General features: G+C 35.8%; 1 protein-coding gene across 1 annotated transcript in view; it reads left to right on the plus strand.

The window, feature by feature from the left end:
* The window catches only part of ACSL3 (acyl-CoA synthetase long chain family member 3), an 81,283-nt gene extending 58,464 nt beyond the window's left edge, over positions 1 to 22,819 (plus strand). Inside the window, exons 8-16 of the mRNA XM_023222241.1 lie at positions 1,247 to 1,370; positions 1,619 to 1,690; positions 3,011 to 3,150; positions 5,459 to 5,631; positions 7,262 to 7,336; positions 9,183 to 9,374; positions 11,415 to 11,529; positions 12,752 to 12,909; positions 19,706 to 22,819. Coding sequence (XP_023078009.1) covers positions 1,247 to 1,370; positions 1,619 to 1,690; positions 3,011 to 3,150; positions 5,459 to 5,631; positions 7,262 to 7,336; positions 9,183 to 9,374; positions 11,415 to 11,529; positions 12,752 to 12,909; positions 19,706 to 19,863 — 1,207 coding nt within the window. The 3' untranslated portion in view covers positions 19,864 to 22,819. The remainder of the gene's footprint in view (positions 1 to 1,246; positions 1,371 to 1,618; positions 1,691 to 3,010; positions 3,151 to 5,458; positions 5,632 to 7,261; positions 7,337 to 9,182; positions 9,375 to 11,414; positions 11,530 to 12,751; positions 12,910 to 19,705) is intronic.
* The last annotated feature ends 226 nt before the right edge of the window (positions 22,820 to 23,045 follow it).

Here is a 23,045-nt window from a genome sequence, read left to right on the forward strand (position 1 = left end):
TAAAGTAACGTTGAGTAGTTAAGTATTTATGTCTGTTATAATGTTAGCATTTGTGTCATTTTATTAACATACGGCTAAATTAGTCCTTCAGAGTCTGTCTATAGTAGGCATTTCCTTAAAAAATAAAAAAGAAGACTAAAATTAATGGCAAAATAGTTACAGTTGTGAGGTTGAAAATAAATCATATAGATATGTTTTAAAAAGTACAGAACTTAACTTTTTATAGTTGTAAATCCTTTAAGTTGTTTTAATCAGCTTGTATTTGCCGCTGTAGTTGTTTTTATATCTAAATACAATTCAGGTGAACAGGTAATTTAAATTATCCACTCAGTATTTGTTGAGCTTCACTATTCGGTCTCCGATTTTTCTTGTTAATACAAACTCCAGTGATAGCAGCGGAAAGTAGAGTGGAGTGGGAAAGAGACTGATGGAGGAAACCAGATGGAAGTTTGAGGGACTGTCAAAGAAACATTGCCAGAGATGCAGTCGGTATTCTGATGACTGATAGGGTACAGTGGTTGGATATTTTTGATGCTTTTATGCACAGAAATTACAAACATACACACACACACACACACACACATAATTGCTATGGGATTGAACTTGGGGATGGAGAAATGTCTCTTATGTATGCATACATTTCAGAAAAAAATAAGTGCAACAATTTTCTTACAGGTTTTCCTCAGTTGCCTTCTATATTTTGGTTATGGGGGCAGCTCTTGAAGCGTATACAAATACATACACATTTTCTGTATATTAAGTTCTCATTTATTACATAATCCAATTCCCAGAACAAGAGTCTTATCTGTAAAATTTCTGGCAGATAGCAGTGGGTTTGCAACCCACTAGATGTAAAGACCATTTCCTCCTTGGATGTTTTATTCTGTTCTTCAGAAGAACCCTATATTATTATTTGTTTAAGCCACTGCTTCTTCTGCCTCAGTACTTTTGCTTCAGCAGCACTTATAATTCCTGAGTGCTTTTAAGTAGGACTGGAAACAGCACTCCTTCCTGGGAGTGTCTGCCTCCTTGCTTTTTGGTTGAACTGTAATTCTTTTTCCCTAACATCTCCAGCGTCTGTCTGTCCTCTCTTTTCATCTCTCTCTCTCACAAACACACGCACACTTGACCAACAAATTGATGCCCTGGGGCCCTTCCATGTGCTTTCAAGCTTGCTCCCATTATAGGGCACTTTTGGCATAGATGGCTCCTGACTTTTGTTTCTGATGCCTCTCTTTTCTTTTAGAGAGGAAGATGTCTACATTGGATATTTGCCTCTGGCCCATGTTCTAGAATTAAGTGCTGAGCTTGTCTGTCTGTCTCACGGATGCCGCATTGGTTACTCTTCACCGCAGACTTTAGCAGATCAGGTAAGTTCAGTGTCTGTGACTTGAAATACTAAAAAATCATCATGAATTTTAATGCGTTTTTTTCAGTCAGTATGACAGTATATTATGAGAGCGATGGTTCATTTTAAAATGAGCTTTAGCCTTTTAAGTGCTTCTTAGACTATAAAAGTACATTAAAATAATTTATAATTGACTTTTTGATCTAAGAATACCATTGAATTTTAAAAATTAGGATCACTTTATATAGATCACTTTTTCTTATTTTATAGTCTTCAAAAATTAAAAAAGGAAGCAAAGGGGATACATCCATGTTGAAACCAACACTGATGGCAGCAGTTCCGGTAAGAAGTGACCCTTATTTAAAATCGAGTATTAAAGAAGTATCACCCGCTACAAAGTATTAGTGCTAATGAAAAATATATTGTTGACAAGGTAGTTTATGTAGGATTTATTCCTTATTGATTATAAATATTGCCTTAGGTGCTATAGGATTTCTTTAGTCCTGCTTTAGCTTTCTTTCTTATTTACTAAGCACTCAACTTAATTTCAGCTTCTATATGTAATTATCAGCTCTTTTCCCTAAATGCCTTCTTGTTAAAATAAAAAATTATTTCCATGGCATCTGTTTGTGAATTCATTGACACTTGAAGCCTGTTGAGAGCTAGGAGGGAAAGTGAGAGATCACCTCCTTTTAAGCAAGCTGTATAGTTACCTCCTGAGTCCTCAGGGAAAGTCTGGCCTAAACACCAAACAGAGTGACAGAGAAGCTGGTGCAACTTAGAATGACTTAATAGGGGCTGTGTGTCCTTACATAATACAGGGGCCTGGGAATAAGTCAAGGGAAATGGGACAGCAGTGATTTTCTGGCTCCTTATAACATAGGCTGAGTTTGTTTGGAAATGATGGGAATTATTGTCAGATACCTAAATACTTATGTCAAGAATAATTACATAGTTACTTCAAAGTCAAATATAAATAATCAGTAGTTTTATGGTTTCTTTCTATAATTATAGTTTGTTTAGTATCCTACTTAAATTCTTAGTTCACTTAAAAATGACATATAATTTAAAGTTACGGAGGAAACATTAAGTTATTAAAGTATACTTCACAGTAATGGAACTAGCCAGCAAAATGCAGCACAGACAAGGAAAACTTCCTGGTGCAATATCGAAAGATGAATAGCCAAACAAAAACCCCAAAATATTGCTTGGTCTTTTTGTGAGCAAAGAATGTGGTTCTGTGTACTTTCGTAAGATAAAGTTAGGAAATTTTGAAAAACCATTTCAGATGGTTGTTCATTTATTTTGTGAGTACGTTTTAGTTCAGAATCAGTAAGATAAGCAAAGCAATATAAAGAATTAATATCTTACAATTTATATGAGTATCTAGATATATTTCTGCTTTTAAAAATTATTTTTGTAGAAACTTTATTCTTTAAGTAATGGTGGTTCTATTTTAAAAGTTTGATCTTGATAGGATACATCTTTATGAAAAATTCAAAAAAGTTTTTTTTCTTCTTGCTGAAGCACATCCACAGTTGAAGAATACGTCTTTTAAAATGCCTTAATATTGCTAAAAATATTAATCTGATGCTAAGATTTGAATATGTAAGGCAGCTGTTATCATTATTAACTATGTAAAACTCATTTTTATACATTTAGGAAATCATGGATCGGATCTACAAAAATGTCATGAATAAAGTGAATGAAATGAGTAGTTTTCAACGTAATCTGTTTATTCTGGCCTATAATTACAAAATGGAACAGATTTCAAAAGGACGTAACACTCCACTGTGCAACAGGTAAGTAAAGACTCTACCTCCTTCTTTCTCCCCTTGATGATTTAATCATTTAGTTCACATTAATAGCCCAATTAATTGAGATAGTTATAAAAAATAAATTTATTTCATAAAGTCAAGAGAACTATTTAAAAAAATCCATCTCAGGCCAGGCGCGGTGGCTCACGCCTGTAATCCCAGCACTTTGTGAGAGGCTGAGGCGGGCGGATCACAAGGTCAGGAGATCGAGACCATCCTGACTAACATGGTGAAACCCCATCTCTACTAAAAATACAAAAAGAAATTAGTCGGACATAGTGGCAGGCACCTGTAGTCCCAGCTACTCGGGAGGCTGAGGCAGGAGAATGGCGCCAACCGGGGAGGTGGAGCTTGCAGTGAGCCGAGATCGCCCCACTGCACTCCAGCCTGGGCGACAGAGCGAGACTTTGTCTCAAAAAAAGAAAAAAAAATCCATCTTGGCTGAACACGATGGCTCACTCTTGTAATCTCAGCACTTTGGGAGGCCGAGGTAGGCAGATCACCTGAGGTCAGGAATTCAAGACCAGCCTGGCCAACATGGCAAAACCCCATCTCTACTAAAATTACAAAACTTAGCCGGGGTGGTGGCATGTGCCTGTAGTCTCAGCTATTAGGGAGGCTGAAACAGGAGAATCGCTTGAATTCAGGAGGCAGAGGTTGCAGAGAGCGAGATCGTGCTACTGCACTCCAGCCTGGGCAACAGCGCACGAGACTCTTATCTCAAAAAAAAAAAAAAAAAAAAAAAAAAAGAAATCCATCTTGACGTGGGAGGATTGCTTGAGGCCAGGAGTTCAAGACCAGCCTGGGCAACATAGCAAGACTCCTTCTCTGCTTAGCTGGGCATGGTGTCACATATCTGTAATCCCAGTTACTTCAGGGACTGAAGTGGGAGGATCATTTGGGTCTGGGAGCAATGACTACACCACTGCACACCACCCTGGGTGAAAGTGAGACTCTGTCTCTTTAAAAAACAAGCAAACCAAAAACCTGTATAACAGTATGAACAATTTAAAAAAACCTGCATTGTCATTATAAGTGTGTTTTCACTTAAGATTTTGCTATTTGTGTGTTTATATTTTCTGTGAACACTTAGGTAGTTTTAATTATTTTGAGAAATAGTTTCTCTTTTGCTTTTATATTTATTTCAGTATGAATATAATTAAATGTTTTGTATTTAAAGTTTTAAATGATCAGTTTTGTTTCAACCTGTATTTGTATAGTGTTAATAGAGTACATAGATTTATGATGTTATCATAAAATAGCTTAGAAGTTAGAAAATGGAAGTATTATATTCAAAGTATTTTTATGGGAATATTAATATAGTTTTCAGATGCTTCACATAATTTAGAACTTTGTAAGTTTTCATCCTGCCTTACGTTACTTATTTCTTCAGTGAGTTGTAAAGTCGGCCCTCTGTATCGACAGGTTCCACATCTTTAGATTCAACCAACCATGGATCAAAAATATTCTGGGGAGAAAAACAATAGAATATAACAATACAACAATGAAAAAGACAAATAATACAGTATAACAACTATTTACATAGAATTTATATTGTATTAGGTATTGTAAGTAATCTAGAGATAATTTAAAGTATTTTGGAGTTTAAAGTATAAAGTAGGCTTTATGCAAATACTATGCCATTTTATATAAGGGACTTATACATCTGAGGATTTTGGTATCCAAAGGATACTACCTCTCCTATTTGATCAAGGCAGCATGCAATCTTTTTATTAGTGTGTTTTCAGAAACATCAATTAGATGTTTAACTGGTTTCCTTTTTTTGATGCTTCACAGATAATTTACTAGATTATTTTTAACAATAAACACTTCAAAGCTTGAATTAGTGAAACTTTAAAAACAGATTGTTGTATACAAGTTATACATATTTCTAATAAAGTACATTAAAGCAAAAATTAATTTGATTTTAATGTATTTCATAAAGATGATAGGATTGTTCAGTATTGATATATGATAAATATTTTATGTAAATAATAATACAAAAGTGGCTCTAAGCAAGGGTTTTCCTGTCACTGTATAAAACTAAACCTGACAATTCAAATTTTAATATTAATTGAAAAGCTCTTAAGAGGAAATCATAAATTCTTTACCTTTTTGAACTTCAAAAAAATTAAGATTTGGGGCTCAAGAGAATCTCCATGTTGGCTGTGTGACCTTGGATAAGTCACTTCATCTCAAAATCTCTCATATCAAAACGGGGGGATTAGTTTCAGTGATTTGGAAAATCCCATTCAGTTTTAAAATCCCGTGGTTCTCTAATTTTTTTCTTTAGCTTTGTTTTCCGGAAAGTTCGAAGCTTGCTAGGGGGAAATATTCGTCTCCTGTTGTGTGGTGGCGCTCCACTTTCTGCAACCACGCAACGGTTCATGAACATCTGTTTCTGCTGTCCTGTTGGTCAGGGATACGGACTCACTGAATCTGCTGGGGCCGGAACAATTACAGAAGGTAGTGTTCTCCATGATCAGAGGCTGGAGTGTGATGCCAGACGTTTTGTTGGGGGCATGGGATACTTTCTGCAAATATATAGGAGAAGAGTAGTAAGGTGTTTGTGAGGCAGAATAATGGTAAATCCCAAGTACTATGATCATTGATACCAATTTTTAGAATGTATTAGCTGCATCTAGAGTAAATAATTCATCTAGAGAAGTTTTTATATCAAACTGATATGTAATATTAAAAACCACTTAGCATTCTGGAAAAGAAACTTTAGTAACAAACATTGACTGTTTTGTGTACATTTATTTTCTCACATCAGTGATTAAATTTTTATGTAGGAAAATTAAGGTGCTTTTGTGTATTTGTGTAGTAAGTATATTAAGGCTCAGGTTCAGAAATGTTTATGAGGATTTCTGTAAGTGTTAGAAAGGAGCTAGGTTCAGGTCTAGGGAATATTATTACCAGAGTTTATCATGTGGTTGTGGTTGAGGAGGAGATCTACCAACTAATTAGCAGTTCTGAGATGAATCGCATAGGTCCTGTTGTATCCCTTTTATGGGAGAAAGTTATTTTGCTTTCCAGTACAAGATACAGTTATGCTTCTCCTACTTTGTATTTGCTGTATACAGATAGATACAAAACCTCATAACTGATTTTTCCCTATTTATTTTGAGTGCCTCTGTATACCATTTTCATGTATTACTTCATTTTTCTGTTTTTCGGTTATGTTTTCTGTGTTTTATGTATTTTTGGAAGCTACTTCTAAGTCATGTTTTGTAAAATAAGCAATCTTCAAATACATGCTTATAAGATTTCTTCTGAGGATCCTTAATTTCTTCTATTTTTAAGATTCAAATTGAATGATTAATCAGTAACAATTTATGTTGTAAATAAAAGTCTTTAAAGTGTTAAATATCAGCCTTTCATTTCTGATATTTGGTCTTTGAAGAGGAAACATAATGCAGTAGTAATTCATAATAGTAGAGGGTTCTTTCCTCACATCCTTGAAAGCTACCAGTCTGTTTCTTCAGCCTGGCTCTTGAGCTATTGCTGTATTAATTTTAAACAGGGTATGATAGCATAAGCTGATGGAACCCTGCAGAGGTCTCAGTTTCAAATGGTGATACATTACATGGGAAAAGATTAGAGAGGTTTGTACTGCATGTCAGTGAGGCCTAATAAGAAAGTAAAATAGATGTAAACCATTGCTTTCATCATCCTTTAGGACAGGGACTTCAAACTCATGAACCAGGCAGCTACCTATTTAAATGAGTCAAGTGGGCATTGATTCTGGGGGAGCAGGAGCAGGCATGCCCTATCTAACAGCGGCTGTCAGTTCTGCTGTTCCCGAAATGTGGGCCCATTGTTGCTGGTGATTCCACACTTACATCTAAAATTTCCTGATTTTTAAGAATGGCAATAACTAATTTAAAAAAAAAAAAAGTCCTCAATGTAGGCCAAAAAATACGACTCTGCAGGCCTCACGGCCTGTGCTTCACCAATATATGACTTCTGCTTTTAAAGATTCTCTGGGGATATCTCAGCCTTGGGATAAATAATCAGTTTTGGTAATTTAGAAAAATGAAGCAATGTATTATCTACTGTTCTCAAATACCTTTTTTTTTCATTTAATTCCTAGTGTGGGACTACAATACTGGCAGAGTGGGAGCACCATTAGTTTGCTGTGAAATCAAATTAAAAAACTGGGAGGAAGGTAATAAACTTAACCACAGAGCATTAATTTTTAAAGTATTAAACTTTAAAATTAGAATCACTTTAAAATTAGTGCTTCACTTTCTTCCTTTAGAATGTAAACACCCATAAGTGCTCATTTTTGTCCTTTGTAATACACATGTTTTATCTCGAACTATATGAATGCGTTTATGCGTTTATTTTTCTTGTTTCAAAGATGTTTCTGAGGAACTGTAATTGTTTTTATTTTACTTATTACATAGATGCAAGTGAGAATTATGGCAAAAACTTGAGAAATGTACTAGTAAGTGAATAATGTCAGTAAATCAGGAGTGATCATAACTTTATTTTGCAGAAGTAAAATTTTAAAATTTATTTTATGAAATTGTGGATTTCTACATAATTTTCTTTCTTTCTTTTTTTCTGAGGGCATCAACCTTGTATTATCAGAAGGACATTTTTACTGTAATTCCATAAAAGTCTGTTTATCCTCATGCCATTTAAAATAATGGTCACTCAAAAATTTATTTGATCCTGTTAAAATACACAAATCATCAAAATACACAAATTTTATTGTGATGCACCTTTCCTCTACATCAAGTAAAGATAGAGATCAAGTAAAGATAAAGATTCTGGCCGGGCACGGTGACTCACTCCTGTAATCCCAGCACTTTGGGAGGCCAAGACGGGTGGGTAACGAGGTCAGGAGTTTGAGAGCAGCCTGACCAACATGGTGAAACCCCGTCTCTACTAAAAATACAGGAATTAGCCAGGTGTGGTGGTGCGTGCCTGTAATTCCAGCTACTCGGGAGGCCTCGTGAGGCAGGAGAGTCACTTGAACCCGGGAGGTGGAGGTTGCAGTGAGCTGAGATTGCACCACTGCACTCCAGCCTGGGTGATAGAGTGAGACTCTTGTCTCCTAAATAAATAAATAAATAAATAAATAAATAAATAAATAAATAAATAAATAAATAAATAAAGATTCCAATAGAGTGAGACTCTTGTCTCCTAAATAAATAAATAAATAAATAAATAAATAAATAAATAAATAAATAAATAAAGATTCCAAGGCTTGGATGTCTTTTAGCTATCTTTAGCAGAATTAGTGAAAATATTTAATAAATTTAGGCTTGGAGTCATTTTGAAATTATCTGTAAGAATAAATCTTAATATGTAGTAACTCACTTTTTTTTTTTTTTGACACGGAGTTTCGCTCTTGTTGCCCAGGCTGGAGTGCAGTGTCAATGGTCTTGGCTCACTGCAATCTCCACCTCGTGGGTTTGAACGATTCTCCTCCCTCAGCTTCCCTAATAGCTGGGATTACAGGCATGTACCACCACTGCAGGCTAATTATTGTAGTTTTAGTAGAGATGGGGTTTCACCATGTTGACCAGGCTGCCCTCAAACTCCTGACCTCAGGCGATCCACCCTCCTTGGCCTCCCAAAGTGCTGTGATTACACACGTGAGCCACTGCGCCCAGCAGTAACTCATTCTTACATAGGGATTTGTTCTATTAATTGCATGACTTAATACTTTTATCAGTTTATCAATATGATATTTAAGACAATGCAGAATCTTTCAAATTTGTCTTCTGTTGTATTTATAATTTTATACAACAAATGGAAGATGTTGGATTTTTCTTGGAATAGAAGTTTGAAAACATAAATGCTTATGGTTTAGCAACTGAGATTTTGTGCCTACTGTTAAATTGATAAACTTTGCTCATTCACAGTGTCTGCCTTTTTTCCTTTGGGAAGTTCTAATTGGATTAAAATAGATGACTCTATTTAGAAACTAATAGTTTCAAATTTTCATGTGTTGTGTTTAGTTCAACTCAAAATAATTAACTCAATTATTATTTTATTAGGTGGATACTTTAATACTGATAAACCACATCCCAGGGGTGAAATTCTTATTGGGGGCCAAAATGTGACAATGGGATACTACAAAAATGAAGCAAAAACAAAAGCTGATTTCTTTGAAGATGAAAATGGACAGAGGTGGCTCTGTACTGGGGATATTGGAGAGTTTGATCCTGATGGATGCTTAAAGATTATTGGTAAGTCATCTAATATATTTTTAAAAATGAATGTTTCTGAAATAGTTTACACAAGAGGTACAATGTATTTAGAGAACGTGTTTAATAATATACATCTTTATGTAATCTTAGTTTGGGTTGTTGCATCACTCCTTTAATATAAAATATTATGGACTGTAGAATTTTTGAGGCCTGACGTGTTATGAGTTCTCAAAGATGGTTCAGCAGCAGTGGTATTTTACATTACTATTAGATAACCCTTAGTCATTCTTTCCTGCCTGCGTTTCTGACATCTAGAGGTTAGTGGATGGAGCTCTCACAGTCTGAACTGCACCCGTGCCTTGCCCAGGAGAACAAAGGAAAGCCAGGCAGCTCAAGTGCTATGACTGATATGGCTTGAAAAATACCTTATTCTGCTTCTCCTTTTAGGTTCTTTTTTTTTTTTTTAAAGTTAATTGCATTTCAATTAGCCATGCATGGTGTCTTTGTCGGGCGCCCATAATCCCAGCTACTGGGGAAGCTGAGGCAGGAGAATGGCGTGGACCTGGGAGGCGGAGCTTGCAGGGAGCAGAGATCACACCACTGCACTCCAACCTGGGCGACAGAGCAAGACTCCGTCCAAAAAAAAAAAAAAAAGTTAATGGCATTTCTGTCCCTGTCTTGCTAACTGGAAACTTGGGAGGAGACTCAAGACTAGTCTCTTCAGTCAGCTTCCCATGCCTATTTTATATCTCACTAGTTTATTTTATGAGCTGTGTCTCAAAATCCTACTCTTCTCTCTTTGTCTCTCTTACCTGATCCTTGGTCAGGCGTATACCTTCTGCCACCCTCTCCCAAGAATTTCTTCTCTGTCGCCATGCTTACCTCCTTAAACACACCCTCTCACTGCCACCATGTAATCACTAAACACGGATCTTACCAGCCACAACCATTTAATGTCTCCTCGAAGCTCAGTGCAGGGTGCCCCTGTTAACATTCTTTGCGTCTTCTCCTTCATCATTAGTTGTTTCCTCCTCCTCCTTGATGCAGCTGAAATTAGAGCTGATATTTTTCTGGCTTTTGCCAGTGTTGTTCCACCTGACTACCTCTCACTCTTCCCTTAGGACTCAGCTCAAGTGGCTGAGCATAGTGACTCAGGCCTGTAATCCCAGCTACTCAGGGGGCTGAGGTGGGAGAATCACAGGAGCCCAGGAGGCCGTGATTGTGCCACTGCACTCCAGTATGGGCAACAGAGTGAGACCCTGTCTCAAAATCTCAAAACCAGCCAACCAACCCTCAGCTCAGCCCTCACTTGAAAGAATTTTTTCCGAATCCCCAGGTTGGAGAGTCTTAACCCTTAGCGCTACCATTATAGTACCAGTGTATTGAAGTAGTATGTTTTTGCATTATGCATGTCTCCAGATAGATTGTGAGCTTGCAGATGGCATTGAATATCTTCCTCACCTGCCTGGTACTAATGGATACCAGGAATAAACCCCTTCAGAAGAACATACTTGAAACCCTGCTAATGGAGTCCATTAAGTAGAAATTATTGGTTTTCTTTCTTTATGTTTTTTGAGATGTAGTCTTGCTCTGTCACCCAGGCTGGAGTGCAGTGGCATGATCTCAGCTCACTGCAACCTCCGCCTCCTGGGTTCATGCAATTCTCCTGCCTCAGCCTCCTGAGTAGCTGGGATTACAGGTGTGCGCCACCACACCCAGCTAATTTTTGTATTTTTAGTAATGACGGTGTTTCACCATGTTGGCCAAGGTAGTCTCGAACTCCTGACCTCAAGTGATCTGCCCGTCTCGGCCTCCCAAAGTTCTGGGATTACAGGTGTGAGCCACTGCACTTGGCCTGTTTTTCTTTTAAAAACATGTATTTAGCAGTACAAAAATTAGGGCCTAATTGTAATATGTGCTTTTAATTTCAGCATAACCATTAGTGCTTAATTTTGCAAAGTTTTAAATAATTTGATAGCAAATTACTTAGAGAATGGCCAGTATTTATATATGTATTAAATGTTATTAATATTATTACTCATTGTTTTCTCCTCTCCACCTTTCTTCTCTGTTTTGCAGATCGTAAAAAAGACCTTGTAAAACTACAGGCAGGAGAATATGTTTCTCTTGGGAAAGTAGAGGCAGCTTTGAAGAATCTTCCACTAGTAGATAACATTTGTGCGTATGCAAACAGGTAAGAACATGGAATTCATACTGCTTTTACTTAAAACATTTGATGTCCATAGACTTTTCCTACCCGTAGGGACCTTCTTTGTAAAAATGTTCCGAGAATTCTTCCTATCTGTTACTTGTGGGAACAGCCTCCTTCTCATTCCAGCCATTAGCTGACTCTCCTTGTAAGGCTTCCTTGATCTTTCTGTCTGTGTCTGTTTTCTGCTTTACGTCTCACTGCAGTGTCCCATGTAGGGAGGTGAAGAAACTAAAACCTTCCTTCCTGCTGCCTTGGTACCCCTACCTACCTGTCCCTCAGGAGGGGAAACTTCACAGAACTACTCCAGAGGAATAGGGAGTAAAAAAGTGGCAGTGAGCAGTGTGCTGCTTAGTGCTTACCCCGCTCTACACTTGAGCCTACTCGGCACTCCAGGCAGGTCTTGGGGCTCCTACTGTAAGCTGTATTAAGCTGCAGCCTAATGCATTCCCACCTCGTGATGATGATGAGGGGGCTGGGAACCAGTCTACGACGGTTGACATGAATTATTATGAGAAAATAAAATCTGTTACCAGAAAAACTAATTTAGAAACAGACGTTGGGGGTACAGCCTAAGTTAGAAATGAATTGTGTTTGTTTATAAATGATTCCAGTCTTTAGCCATTTAGTATTTTCTTTAGTGATGATACAGTTCTGAATTTATTTATGTGATGGTAACCAGAAGTATCCTCTTCCTGATGTTACTGTTTTATGGCCTTCAAAAAAGTATCTGCCTTCATTGGGCATAGAGTTCTCTATCAATACAAATTCTCATGATAAAAAAAGAAAAAAATGAATATATTCACGTCGTTTTGATTCATTGCTGAATTTTTTAGATAGTTTTAAATTTATGTTAGATTTTAAGTTTTTTAAAACACGTGCTATGAAATGCTGATAATCAGGGTTTAAAGATGAATTTTCTAATATTTGTAACTTTTTAAATGTGTACATTTCATAGTGGAAATTTATCATGAAATGTCAGATTGAGATTTATTTAGCAATGAACTCTGCCAAAGCATTGGAACATATTATAAGTCAAACAGTAAAACTGGCAGTTGCATGAAATGGGTATGCCAGTGCCAAGTATGGCACATGCGTTTAAAAAAATTAGTGAGGAGTTATTTACTACTTGTCACTGCAATAATAACTGCAGTTAACACAGTATATCATTTTGTTCCTTATCTAAGTTATCCTTTCTATATTTCAGTTATCATTCTTATGTCATTGGATTTGTTGTGCCAAATCAAAAGGAACTAACTGAACTAGCTCGAAAGAAAGGACTTAAAGGGACTTGGGAGGAGCTGTGTAACAGTTGTGAAATGGAAAATGAGGTACTTAAAGTGCTTTCCGAAGCTGCTATTTCAGGTGAGTATTCGGTTAAACTGATAGTAAGAACTGAGATGGGAAGAGAGTACTTACATGCATTCAACCTGTTTTAAGGTTTAGGGCTCATCACTTTCTGCTCAGAAACCATTTCTACCAGTAGTATATGGAAGAGTAAACTTATCAGTCCCCCGTTCAAGCCCTGCTACACAAATTATCCTCTCATACCAAACTGATGTACATGTATCTTGAATGTTCTTGTCTCTGCAACCTTTGCTTTCTGGGTTGACCCTTTCTCTTTTCTCAGCTGTTCTTCGAGGCCTTGCCCAGTTTCCTGGCCACACTAGCCCATAGTGATCAGGCCAGAACTCCTTTTGAAACTTTCTACAGTGTTAGAGTACCGGTAGTTGGTTGTACTAATAGCTTCATAACCATTTTTGGTGGGGTGAGGGGTGCCCAAGACTAGTTTAATATTTTTGGTTTAATCAAAACATCTGTGTCTTTTGAGTTGTTGGGTCAAGCATAAAACAAGCCTGAATTATTTTTTATTTTTTATTTATTTTTTTAAGAGACAGGGTCTCTTCTGTTGCCCAAACCAGAATACAGTGACACAATCATAGCTTACTGCAACCTTGAACTCCCAGGCTCAAGCGAGTCTTCCCCCTCAGCCTCCCAAGTAGCCAGGACTACCAGTGCATGCCACTATGCCAAGCTAATTTAAAAAAAAAAATTTTTTTTTTTTTGGTTTCGTTGTTGAGATGAGATCTCTCTATATTGGCCAGGCTGGTCTTGAACCAGCCTGGCTCCAGCGATCCTCCCAACTTAGCTTCCTGAGTACCTGGGACTACAAGCATGTGTCACCATGCCAGGCTCCAGCATTTACTTTTTAGTCTCTTCACATTTCAGTAATGTCAGATTCCACTCAGTCTTTTAAGTCAGCCCTGTGGTACATGCCTTATTGGTTTTGCTCATAGTGTATATTCCTTTGGAAACCACTCCTGAAATACTTTTAATCTTTGAAGACTCAAACCTTGTGTATTATTTCGATGTTTACTTTTACAAGTTAGAGTTAATACATCTTTTTTTTACTCCCAAGGCACTTTATGTCTTTAATTTTGCGTATTTCTTTCTTTTATTGTAGTAAAAATCTCATAACATTCAATTTACTATCTTAACATTTTAAGTGTACAATTCAGTAGTGTTTAGTGTATTTACATTATTGCACAACTGATCTTTAGAACTATTTCATCTTGCAAAACTGAAACACTATACCCATTACACTAATTCCCCTTCCCCCTCTCTCCCTTCCCTCCACCTTTGTACTTTTTGTTTCTAAAATTTTGACTACTTGAGGTGCTTCATACGTATGGAATCATACAGTATTTATTCTTTTGTGATTGACTTATTTAGGGTAGCATATCTTCAGGGTTTATTCGTATTATACCATGTGATAGGATTTTTCTTTTTTAGGGTGCATAATATTCCATTGTATGTATATTGCACATTTTCTTTATCCATTCATCTATGGACATTTGTGTTGCTTCTACCTCTTGGGTATTGTGAATAATGCTGTGATGAACATAGATGTGCAAATATGGCTTTGAGATGCTACTTTGAATTATTTTGAATGTATACCTAGAAATGAGATTGTTAGATCCTATGGCAATTATTAATACTGTATTTAATTTTTTCAGGAAACTCTGTACTCTGTTCCATAATGACTATTGATTTACATCCCCACCAGCAGTATTAAGGATTTCCATTTCTCCATATCCTCACCAACATTTGTTATATATATATTTTTTTCTAATATCCATTCTAAGAGACATGAAGTGATACCTCATTGTGTTTTTTGATTTGTATTTCTCTTTTTATTAGTTACATTGGGCTTCTTATATATACTTGTTGGCCATTTACATATCTTTTGCAGAAAATTGTCAATTCAAGTCCTTTGCCCATTTTAAAATCAGGATCCCCCCCCCAACCTCACCCCTGTACTTAAGTTGTACAAGTTTCTTATAAATTCTGAACATGTATTAGTCTGTTCTCACACTGCTATAAAGACATACTGGAGACTGGGTAATTTATAAAGGAAAGAGGTTTAATTCACTCACTTCTGCATGACTGGGGGAGGCTTCAGAAAACTTACTGTACAATTACAGCAGAAGGGGAGAGGAAGAGAGAAGCAAAGACACATCTTACATGGCGGCAGGCAAGAGAGCAAATGAAGAGAGAGAGCGAAGGGGGAAGAGCCCCTAAAACCATCAGATCTTGTGAGATCTCACTCACCATCATGAGAACAACATGGGGAAACCGCACCCATGATCCAGTCACCTCCCAAGAGGTTCCACTCTCGACATGTGGGGATTATGGGGATTATAATTTGAGATGAGATTTGGGTGACCCAGAACCAAACCTTATCAGAACATTGCATTTATTCGTGTCTTTTAAAATTTCTTTTAGCAACATTTTGTAGTTTTCAGGGTGCAAGTCTTCACCTCCTTGGTTAGGTTTATTCCTAAGTATTTCATCCTTTTTGATGCTACATTAAATGGTATTGTTTTCTTAATTTCTTTTTCAGAACAGTTACTGTTAGTGTATAGACATGCAGTTGATTTTTCATGTTGATTTTTTTTTTAATCCTGCAACTTTGCTGGAATCTTTATTGGTTATAAAGGTTGTGTGTGTGTCTTTAGAGTTGCCTGCATATAATCTATTTTCTTATTGATCTTCTGATTGTTCTACTCATTTATGAAATGAAACATTTATAAATATGTTTCATAAAGTGGAGTATTGAAGTCTCCTACTATTATTGTATTGCTTTCTATTCCTCCCTCCAGTTATGTCAGTGTTTGCTTCATATATTTAGAAACTCAAGTTACGTGTATATTTATAATTGTTACATCATCCTGGAGAATTGACTCTTTTATCATTGTTATAATTAATGTCCTTCTTTGTCTCTTGTGACAATTTTTGTTTTAAAGTCTGTTTTATTTAAGTATGGCCATCCCCTTTAGGTTCTTATTTTCATGGAATATCTATTTTCATCCTTCACTTTAGGCTATGCATGCCCTTAGATCTAGAGTGTGTTTCTTGTAGATGACATATACTTGGGTCTTGTTTTATATTCAGTTGGTCAATCTGTATCTTTTAATTGGGCATTTAATCAACATTTACATTTCAGGTAATTATTGATATGAAAGACTTTTCATTTCTATTTCCATTTTGTTAACTATTTTCTGTATATCTTGTAGCTTTTCCTCTCTTGCTGCCTTCTTTTGTTTTGTTGATTATTTGTGTGTATAATTACATTCTCTGATTCCCTTGTCTTTTTTCTTTGTGTATGTTCTATAGACATTTTCTTTGTGGTTGTCAATGCAGTTACATAAAACATCTTAAAATTATAATAGTCTATTTTAGTTTGATAACCGCTTAATATTCCATCTCATATAAAAACTTGAATCTTTTATATCTCTGCTACTCCCTCAAAAAAGACCTTTTTATTGTATAGTCATTAATATAGATTCATAATTACATTTTATGTCTTTGTTTTTTAAATTCTATACAGATTTAAATGTGACTTATGCACCTATATCAGATTACTGTCAGAATTCTATATTTGGCTGTGTATTTACCTTTACCAAGGAGTCTTGTAGTTTCTTATGGTTTTGTGTTACTGTTTGTTTTCATTTTGCTTTAATTTGAAGTATTAATTTTTGTAGGGAGGTCTAGTGGTGATAAACTCCCTCTACTGTTGTTTATCAAGGAGTCTTAATTTTTCCTTTATTTTTGAAGGACAGGTTTAGGTTACAGTATTCTTGTTTGACAATTTTTTTTCTTTCAGTATTTTGAATACTACTGCTTTCTAACCTGCCAGCTTTCTGCTGATAAATGATAGTTCAATGAGAGCTTCCTTGTATGTGATTAGTCATTTTTCTCTTGCTGCTTTCAAGATTTTTTGTGACTTTTGACAGCTTGATTACAAGTGTGTTTTGGTATAGTTCTCTTCCTAGTAGAGTGTTTTGAGCTTCTTGAATTTATACTCCCATTTCTCTTCTCAGATATAGGAAGGTTTTGGCCATGATATCTTCAAATAGGCTTTGTGCTCCTTTCTCTCTTCTTTTTCTGAACTCCTATAGCAAGCATTTTCCATTTGATGGTGTCCCATTCGTTCCTTAGGTTCTCTTCATTTTTACGTTTTTGCTCTTCTTAGTCATTTCAGAAGTCCTGTCTTTGAGTTCATAGATTCTTTTTTCTACCTGGTCAAGTCACTGTTGATCCTCTAGTGAATTTTTCAATCCATTTATTGTATTTAGTTCCAGAATTTCTATTTGGTTCTGCATTTAAAAAAAATTTCTTTCACTTATATTTTCATTTTGTTCATGCATTGTTTTCTTGTTTTTTTTTCAGGTGTCTATCTGTACTCTCTTGTAATTCATTGAGCTTTCTTATGACAGTTATCTTGAATTTGGTAATTCATCTATCTCCATGTCTTTCTGTGGTTTATTTCTAGAGGTTTAATTTGATCTTCTGATAGCCTATGTTTTTCTATTTCTTTGTATGTCTTTATTTTCGTTGGGATGTCAGCATCTGAAAAATCAGCTACCTTTCTCTGTCTTACAGTCTGCTTTTGTATTGAGAGGACTTTGTCCAGTCAGCCCTACTACGAGTTCTAGAGCCAGCCATCTTAATTAAGCCTTTTCTGAGGCTGTGTCCTTTTTGGGTTTGTCGGGTACAATCTTAATTGAAGAGATCTGCTGGTTTCTACTCAGGAGCTCCCTCTGGTGTCTGTCTGTGATATTGTGGCCTCACTGGTGCTATAGTTAGCCGTGGTACTGGTACTGGAGCTCTATCTAGTGTCTGTGATACTGCAGCCTCTGGTGCATGTTAATCTTTGTTCTTGACAGTTCCCAACCTAGTGCCCTGTTCCTGTTATTTAGATTCAGGAAAGACAGAAGCAAGTTCCTTGCATCGAAGAAGTCAGAATATTGGGTGTATGTTCCACTCTTTCTCTTCCCTAGGGAGAAGTCAGAAGTTAGGGATTTCTTCCTTATTACTTTGTACTGTGCTGAGGGGAGAGTCTCTGGCAAGCGAATGCCTTGCATTTTTCTACCAGCCTTTGATGTGGTTGGTTTCCTGCTGTATTGGAGTGCAGGAACCTCTTAACTAGTTTCTGAGTTTCTTACTCAGGCAATGAATAGGCCCGTATAGCATTGTTAAGTCCATGTTTCTGCAGAGGAGGGAGAGACTGCGTGTTCCTATATTGTCATCTTGCTGACATCACTCCTTAACACATTTCTTTTGTGTGTCATATGGCTAGCTGTTTACCCATTTCCCTTTGTTAGATTGCATGCCACTTGAGAGCAGAAACTCGTCATTTTTTATATTTTTAAAAGAATGTTTAGTAAAGCACTTTACATGTAGTAAGAGGTTTTTAATATTTGTTGAACGAATGCTTAGAAAAATAAGTCAGTCCTAGTGATGACATACGGTTTTTCAAAACTACGTCTGCCCCTTAATCTCCTTTAAATGCTTTCCTTTCTTCTCTTCCTTTCTCCCTACATTTGCACTCTCATGAATCTCCTGAGTATTAGGCAATATGTTAGGAACACAATAGTGAGCAGGCATTCTGTCTCCACATAGCTTGTAGGGAATATCCTGGTTCAGTGACATAATTTGTCTTAAACATTATTATTTTTAATTTCTGAATTAAATGTGCTCTGTATAATAAATTCAAAGAAAACAAATAGATATAAAGGAAAAAGTGAATTTCCCCATTTCTTTTCTCCTGGATACCAGGCTGTAGAGGCGTGAAGTTTATAGCTTGGTATGTATCCTTCTCACATCTAGGTGCATATAAGTTTATGTAGCCGGTGCTGGAACTTGTCTTTTTTTTTTTTTTTAAACCTAACATTATGCATTTATGCTGCATATATGACAGTGGTCACATAAGATTATAATATATTTTTACTGTCTTTTCTATGTTTAGATATGCTTAAATACACAAACACTTAAGCATTGTGTTACAGTTACCTATGGTATTCAGTACAATAACATGCTGTGCAGGTTTGTAGCCTAGGGGCCATGGGCTATGTAATGCAGCCTAGATGTATGTATATAGTAGGCTATACCATCGACATTTGTGTAAGTTACACTGTGTTGTTCCCATGATGGCAGAACTGCCAAGTGATGCATTTCTCAGAACATATCCCTGTCATTAAGAGATGCATGACTGTATTGGAGACCCTATTGGATACCTGTTGGATACCCTATTGGATATCCTATTAGATAGCCTGTTGCCCAGGCTGGAGTGCAGTAGCGCAATCATAGCTCACTGCATCTTCAGATCTCCTGGGCTCAAGTCATCCTCCCACCTCAGCCTCCAGAGTAACTGGTATTATAAGTGTATGCCACTGTACCCAGCTCCTATTTTTTATTTCTATTAAAAATTTTTTTAAAGTTATTTATTTTAGAGGCAAGACAGGGTCTCCCTATGTTACCCAGGCTGGCCTCAAATTCCTGGCTCAAGTGATCCTCCTGCCTGAGCCTTCAAAGTTACTGGGATTATAGGCATGAGCCATCATTTTCAATGATAGAATTATATTCTGTTTTGTCCCTATATCATATTTTATTTAGCTCATTTTCCTCTTGGTGGGACTTGTTAAGTAGTTTCTTGTTTTACTTACCTGAGTATTTTGAGGAATGGATTCTTTAGAAGTGACGTGCATGGTTCACTTGTTGGTTGTGCATTTTGATGGGTACTCAGAAAGTGGGGAAGTTACACCATTTGCTAAGAACTTAAATACCTTTTCTTTCTCTTTTTTTAAAATCATCTTAGCAAGTCTGGAAAAGTTTGAAATTCCAGTAAAAATTCGTTTGAGCCCTGAACCGTGGACCCCTGAAACTGGTCTGGTGACAGATGCCTTCAAGCTGAAACGCAAAGAGCTTAAAACACATTACCAGGCAGACATCGAGCGAATGTATGGAAGAAAATAATTACTCTCTTCTGGCATCAGTTTGCTACAGTGAGCTCAGATCAAATAGGAAAATACTTGAAATGCATGTCTCAAGCTGCGAGGCAAACTCCATTCCTCATATTAAACTATTACTTCTCATGACGTCACCATTTTTAACTGACAGGATTAGTAAAACATTAAGACAGCAAACTTGTGTCTGTCTCTTCTTTCATTTTCCCCACTACCAACTTACTTTACCAGCTATGACTGTACTTGTCAGTATGAGAATTTTTCTGAATCATATTGGGGAAGCAGTGATTTTAAAACCTCAAGTTTTTAAACATGATTTATATGTTCTGTATAATGTTCAGTTTGTAACTTTTTAAAGTTTGGATGTATAGAGGGGTAAATAGGAAATACAAGAATTGGTTATTTGGGGGCTTTTTTACTTACTGTATTTAAAAATACAAGGGTATTGATATGAAATTATGTAAATTTCAAATGCTTGTGAATCAAATCATTGTTGAACAAAAGATTTGTTGCTGTGTAATTATTGTCTTGTATGCATTTGAGAGAAATAAATATACCCGTACTTATGTTTTAAGAAATTGAGATCTTGTGAATATATGCCTGTCAGTGTCTTCTTTATATATTTATTTTTTATTAGAAAAAATGAAGTTTGGTGATGCATGAAACAAAATAGCAAGAGAGGGTTATAGTTTAATAGTAAGGGAGATAACACAGCACATGTAGCACCAGTTGATAATTAGTCTCTAGTAGCTTACTATCAGAATGTTCAATGAAGTCTTCTATTCAGCTGTTGAAACTAGAAAATGTCCAAACTTAAGTGGAAGCAATTCTGAAAGAGAGGATAGAATTTAAAAAACAAGAGTATATAAAGTTATTCTTTGAATATTTCATTGTCTATATGTACATCGAGTTATCTATATTTATAAACAAATTAGTCATGGAAAATTATTCTATCCCAAAGTCTCCTTTTAGTCTAGATAATCATATATCTCATTTGAAAATTAGTATTTTTCATAGTTTGCACTGATGGGTGTATGGATGTGTGTGAGAGAGTCAGTGGTAGCTTATTTAAAAAGCACCTTATCCTTTCTACCATAACCTTTCTACACTAGAAAATGAAATAATTTAGAATGCATTTGATAATAGCATTCTCACTAAGATACATGAAAATTTAACTTTATAACCATGTGAGTTAAGATTTAATTTACAGGTTTTGATGTCAGTGTTGAATTTATTTGTGATTCAGAAACATTGCTTGTGTGATACATAGTAAGTCTCTTCATATGTTACTGCTTGTCTGTTATTTCTGGATTATCAAAAGCAATAGTGCACCAATTAAGATGTGCTCAAATCAGGAGTCAAATCATAGGCACCACATTTTTCATGTCAGACTAGTTATTTTTTTGATTCTCAGTTACTGTAGGCATCAAAAGGCAATAAAAAGAAAAAAAAAAAAGATGAACCTAGGTCTGTGTAAAGTAAGGGGAGTGTTTGGAGCAGCTAGGACTATGTAGTGTGTGTTTGGTCACATCACAAGCATCGTATGTGGAGACGTTGCAATACAGTGTTTGTTTTGTTTTAAACTTTTCTTGTATTCTTATATATTTGTATTACGTTTTGAATGCTTTTCTCTTTTCATAATTAAATATTAATGTTTGGGATAACGGCCAAGAAGAAGTAAAAATATTAAATGGAGCTTCTATATGAGGATGCTGTGATCTAAAAATTAAATCTCGGTGGGTGGAGATAATTTGTTTCGAATGCCTTGTCTTTAGAATAATTGTTTGCTTTCAGATGATTGAAAAAAGAGATTGTATCTAGGAAAAAAGTGTTAATGCTTCAAAAGAGAGATACTGATAATTGTGACTTGAAGTAGTGTCAGATAAATATGTAGCTGATCACTGATTGAACCATCTAATGAGGCAGGCTTAAACTTTTTCTAGTTTGGTTTGTTTTCCCATATGAAGTTTATAATTCCTTTCAGTCCTAAAATGTCAGATGGCAGGTGTCAGATGCCACAGTAGAACATGAAATTAAGTAAGTAGAGTCCCCTTTTAAACAAATTTCTCTGTAAGCAAAACTATCTTTAGTGACTTATAATATCCTCTAAAATTACGCTTTGAAGAGGAAAAAATTGTTCAATGAAAAAACCACCCAATTATGACTCATATAAGAAACACTGGTTTAACCAGGAGATACTTGGGGAGGAAAACTTTAAGGAATTTCAAATTGCCAAATCTAATACAAATATTTGACAACAGGATATAGATCTAAAAGAATGGCTCTTAAGAACTATTGTTTACTGGGAATAAGCTAAGCTGTATGAAGAATTCGTAAACATTTCATGTTCCAGTAAGTTTAGCAGCTTATAGCAAAGACTGGTGGCCACCTCCATTTTTCTCCCACCCCTCCTCCACTGACATCTTTCTTGCAGAAACTTCATTAAAAAGTTTTTGCTGACACAGAACAAACCTTGAAGTAGTATCTACTTTCTAAATACTACTTTGCTTTTCAGTAGTGGATTTGATATTTGTAATGTTCTCTAAAGCTTGCAACTTTTTCAGCAACGTTTAAAAATAGATTAACCTGTAATAACTTATTTGTTTGCTGCTAAAATACTCAAGATTTTGCCGTTTTTAAACAACTAGTCCCTGTGATACAACTTTGAAAAATTTTTAAGAAATCTCTGATGTGTGGGCTCCTTTTTTTCCATAAGAATTATGTACATCTGTGATGTTTTACAGGGGGATCCACTTTTAAACAGTGTACATATTGGACCACACTGAAATGTCATATGTCCTTTCTCTACTTAAAATTGCTTATTTACTGTGAGTTCGTTTCTGATGTATTCTTGGTTGTTGCTGTTTTCTGCCTGAAGACATGTAAATCATAAAGAGCTACATGGTATGGACTATTTATTTGTAATTTGACTTGAAGTTTGAAGAATAAAGATATATAAAAATTGAGGTTTCTGATATTAAAGCTGTTAATATATTGGAATTTTTTTTTTTTTTTTGGTTTTGTTTTTTAGGAAAAACTCTTCCCATAAAAGTGAAACTTTAATTGACATTCCTGAAATACTTGTTGAAGAAGGAGTTTGGGGAATTTTTCATCCTGGCCTAACAACCTAACCAAAGGAAAACTTTTTATTCTAGAAATTCTGTTAATAATCTGTTTCCTAGCCTTCATATG

This window comes from Piliocolobus tephrosceles, chromosome 11 (genome assembly GCF_002776525.5).
Source record: "Piliocolobus tephrosceles isolate RC106 chromosome 11, ASM277652v3, whole genome shotgun sequence".
Taxonomy (NCBI): Eukaryota; Metazoa; Chordata; class Mammalia; order Primates; family Cercopithecidae; genus Piliocolobus; species Piliocolobus tephrosceles.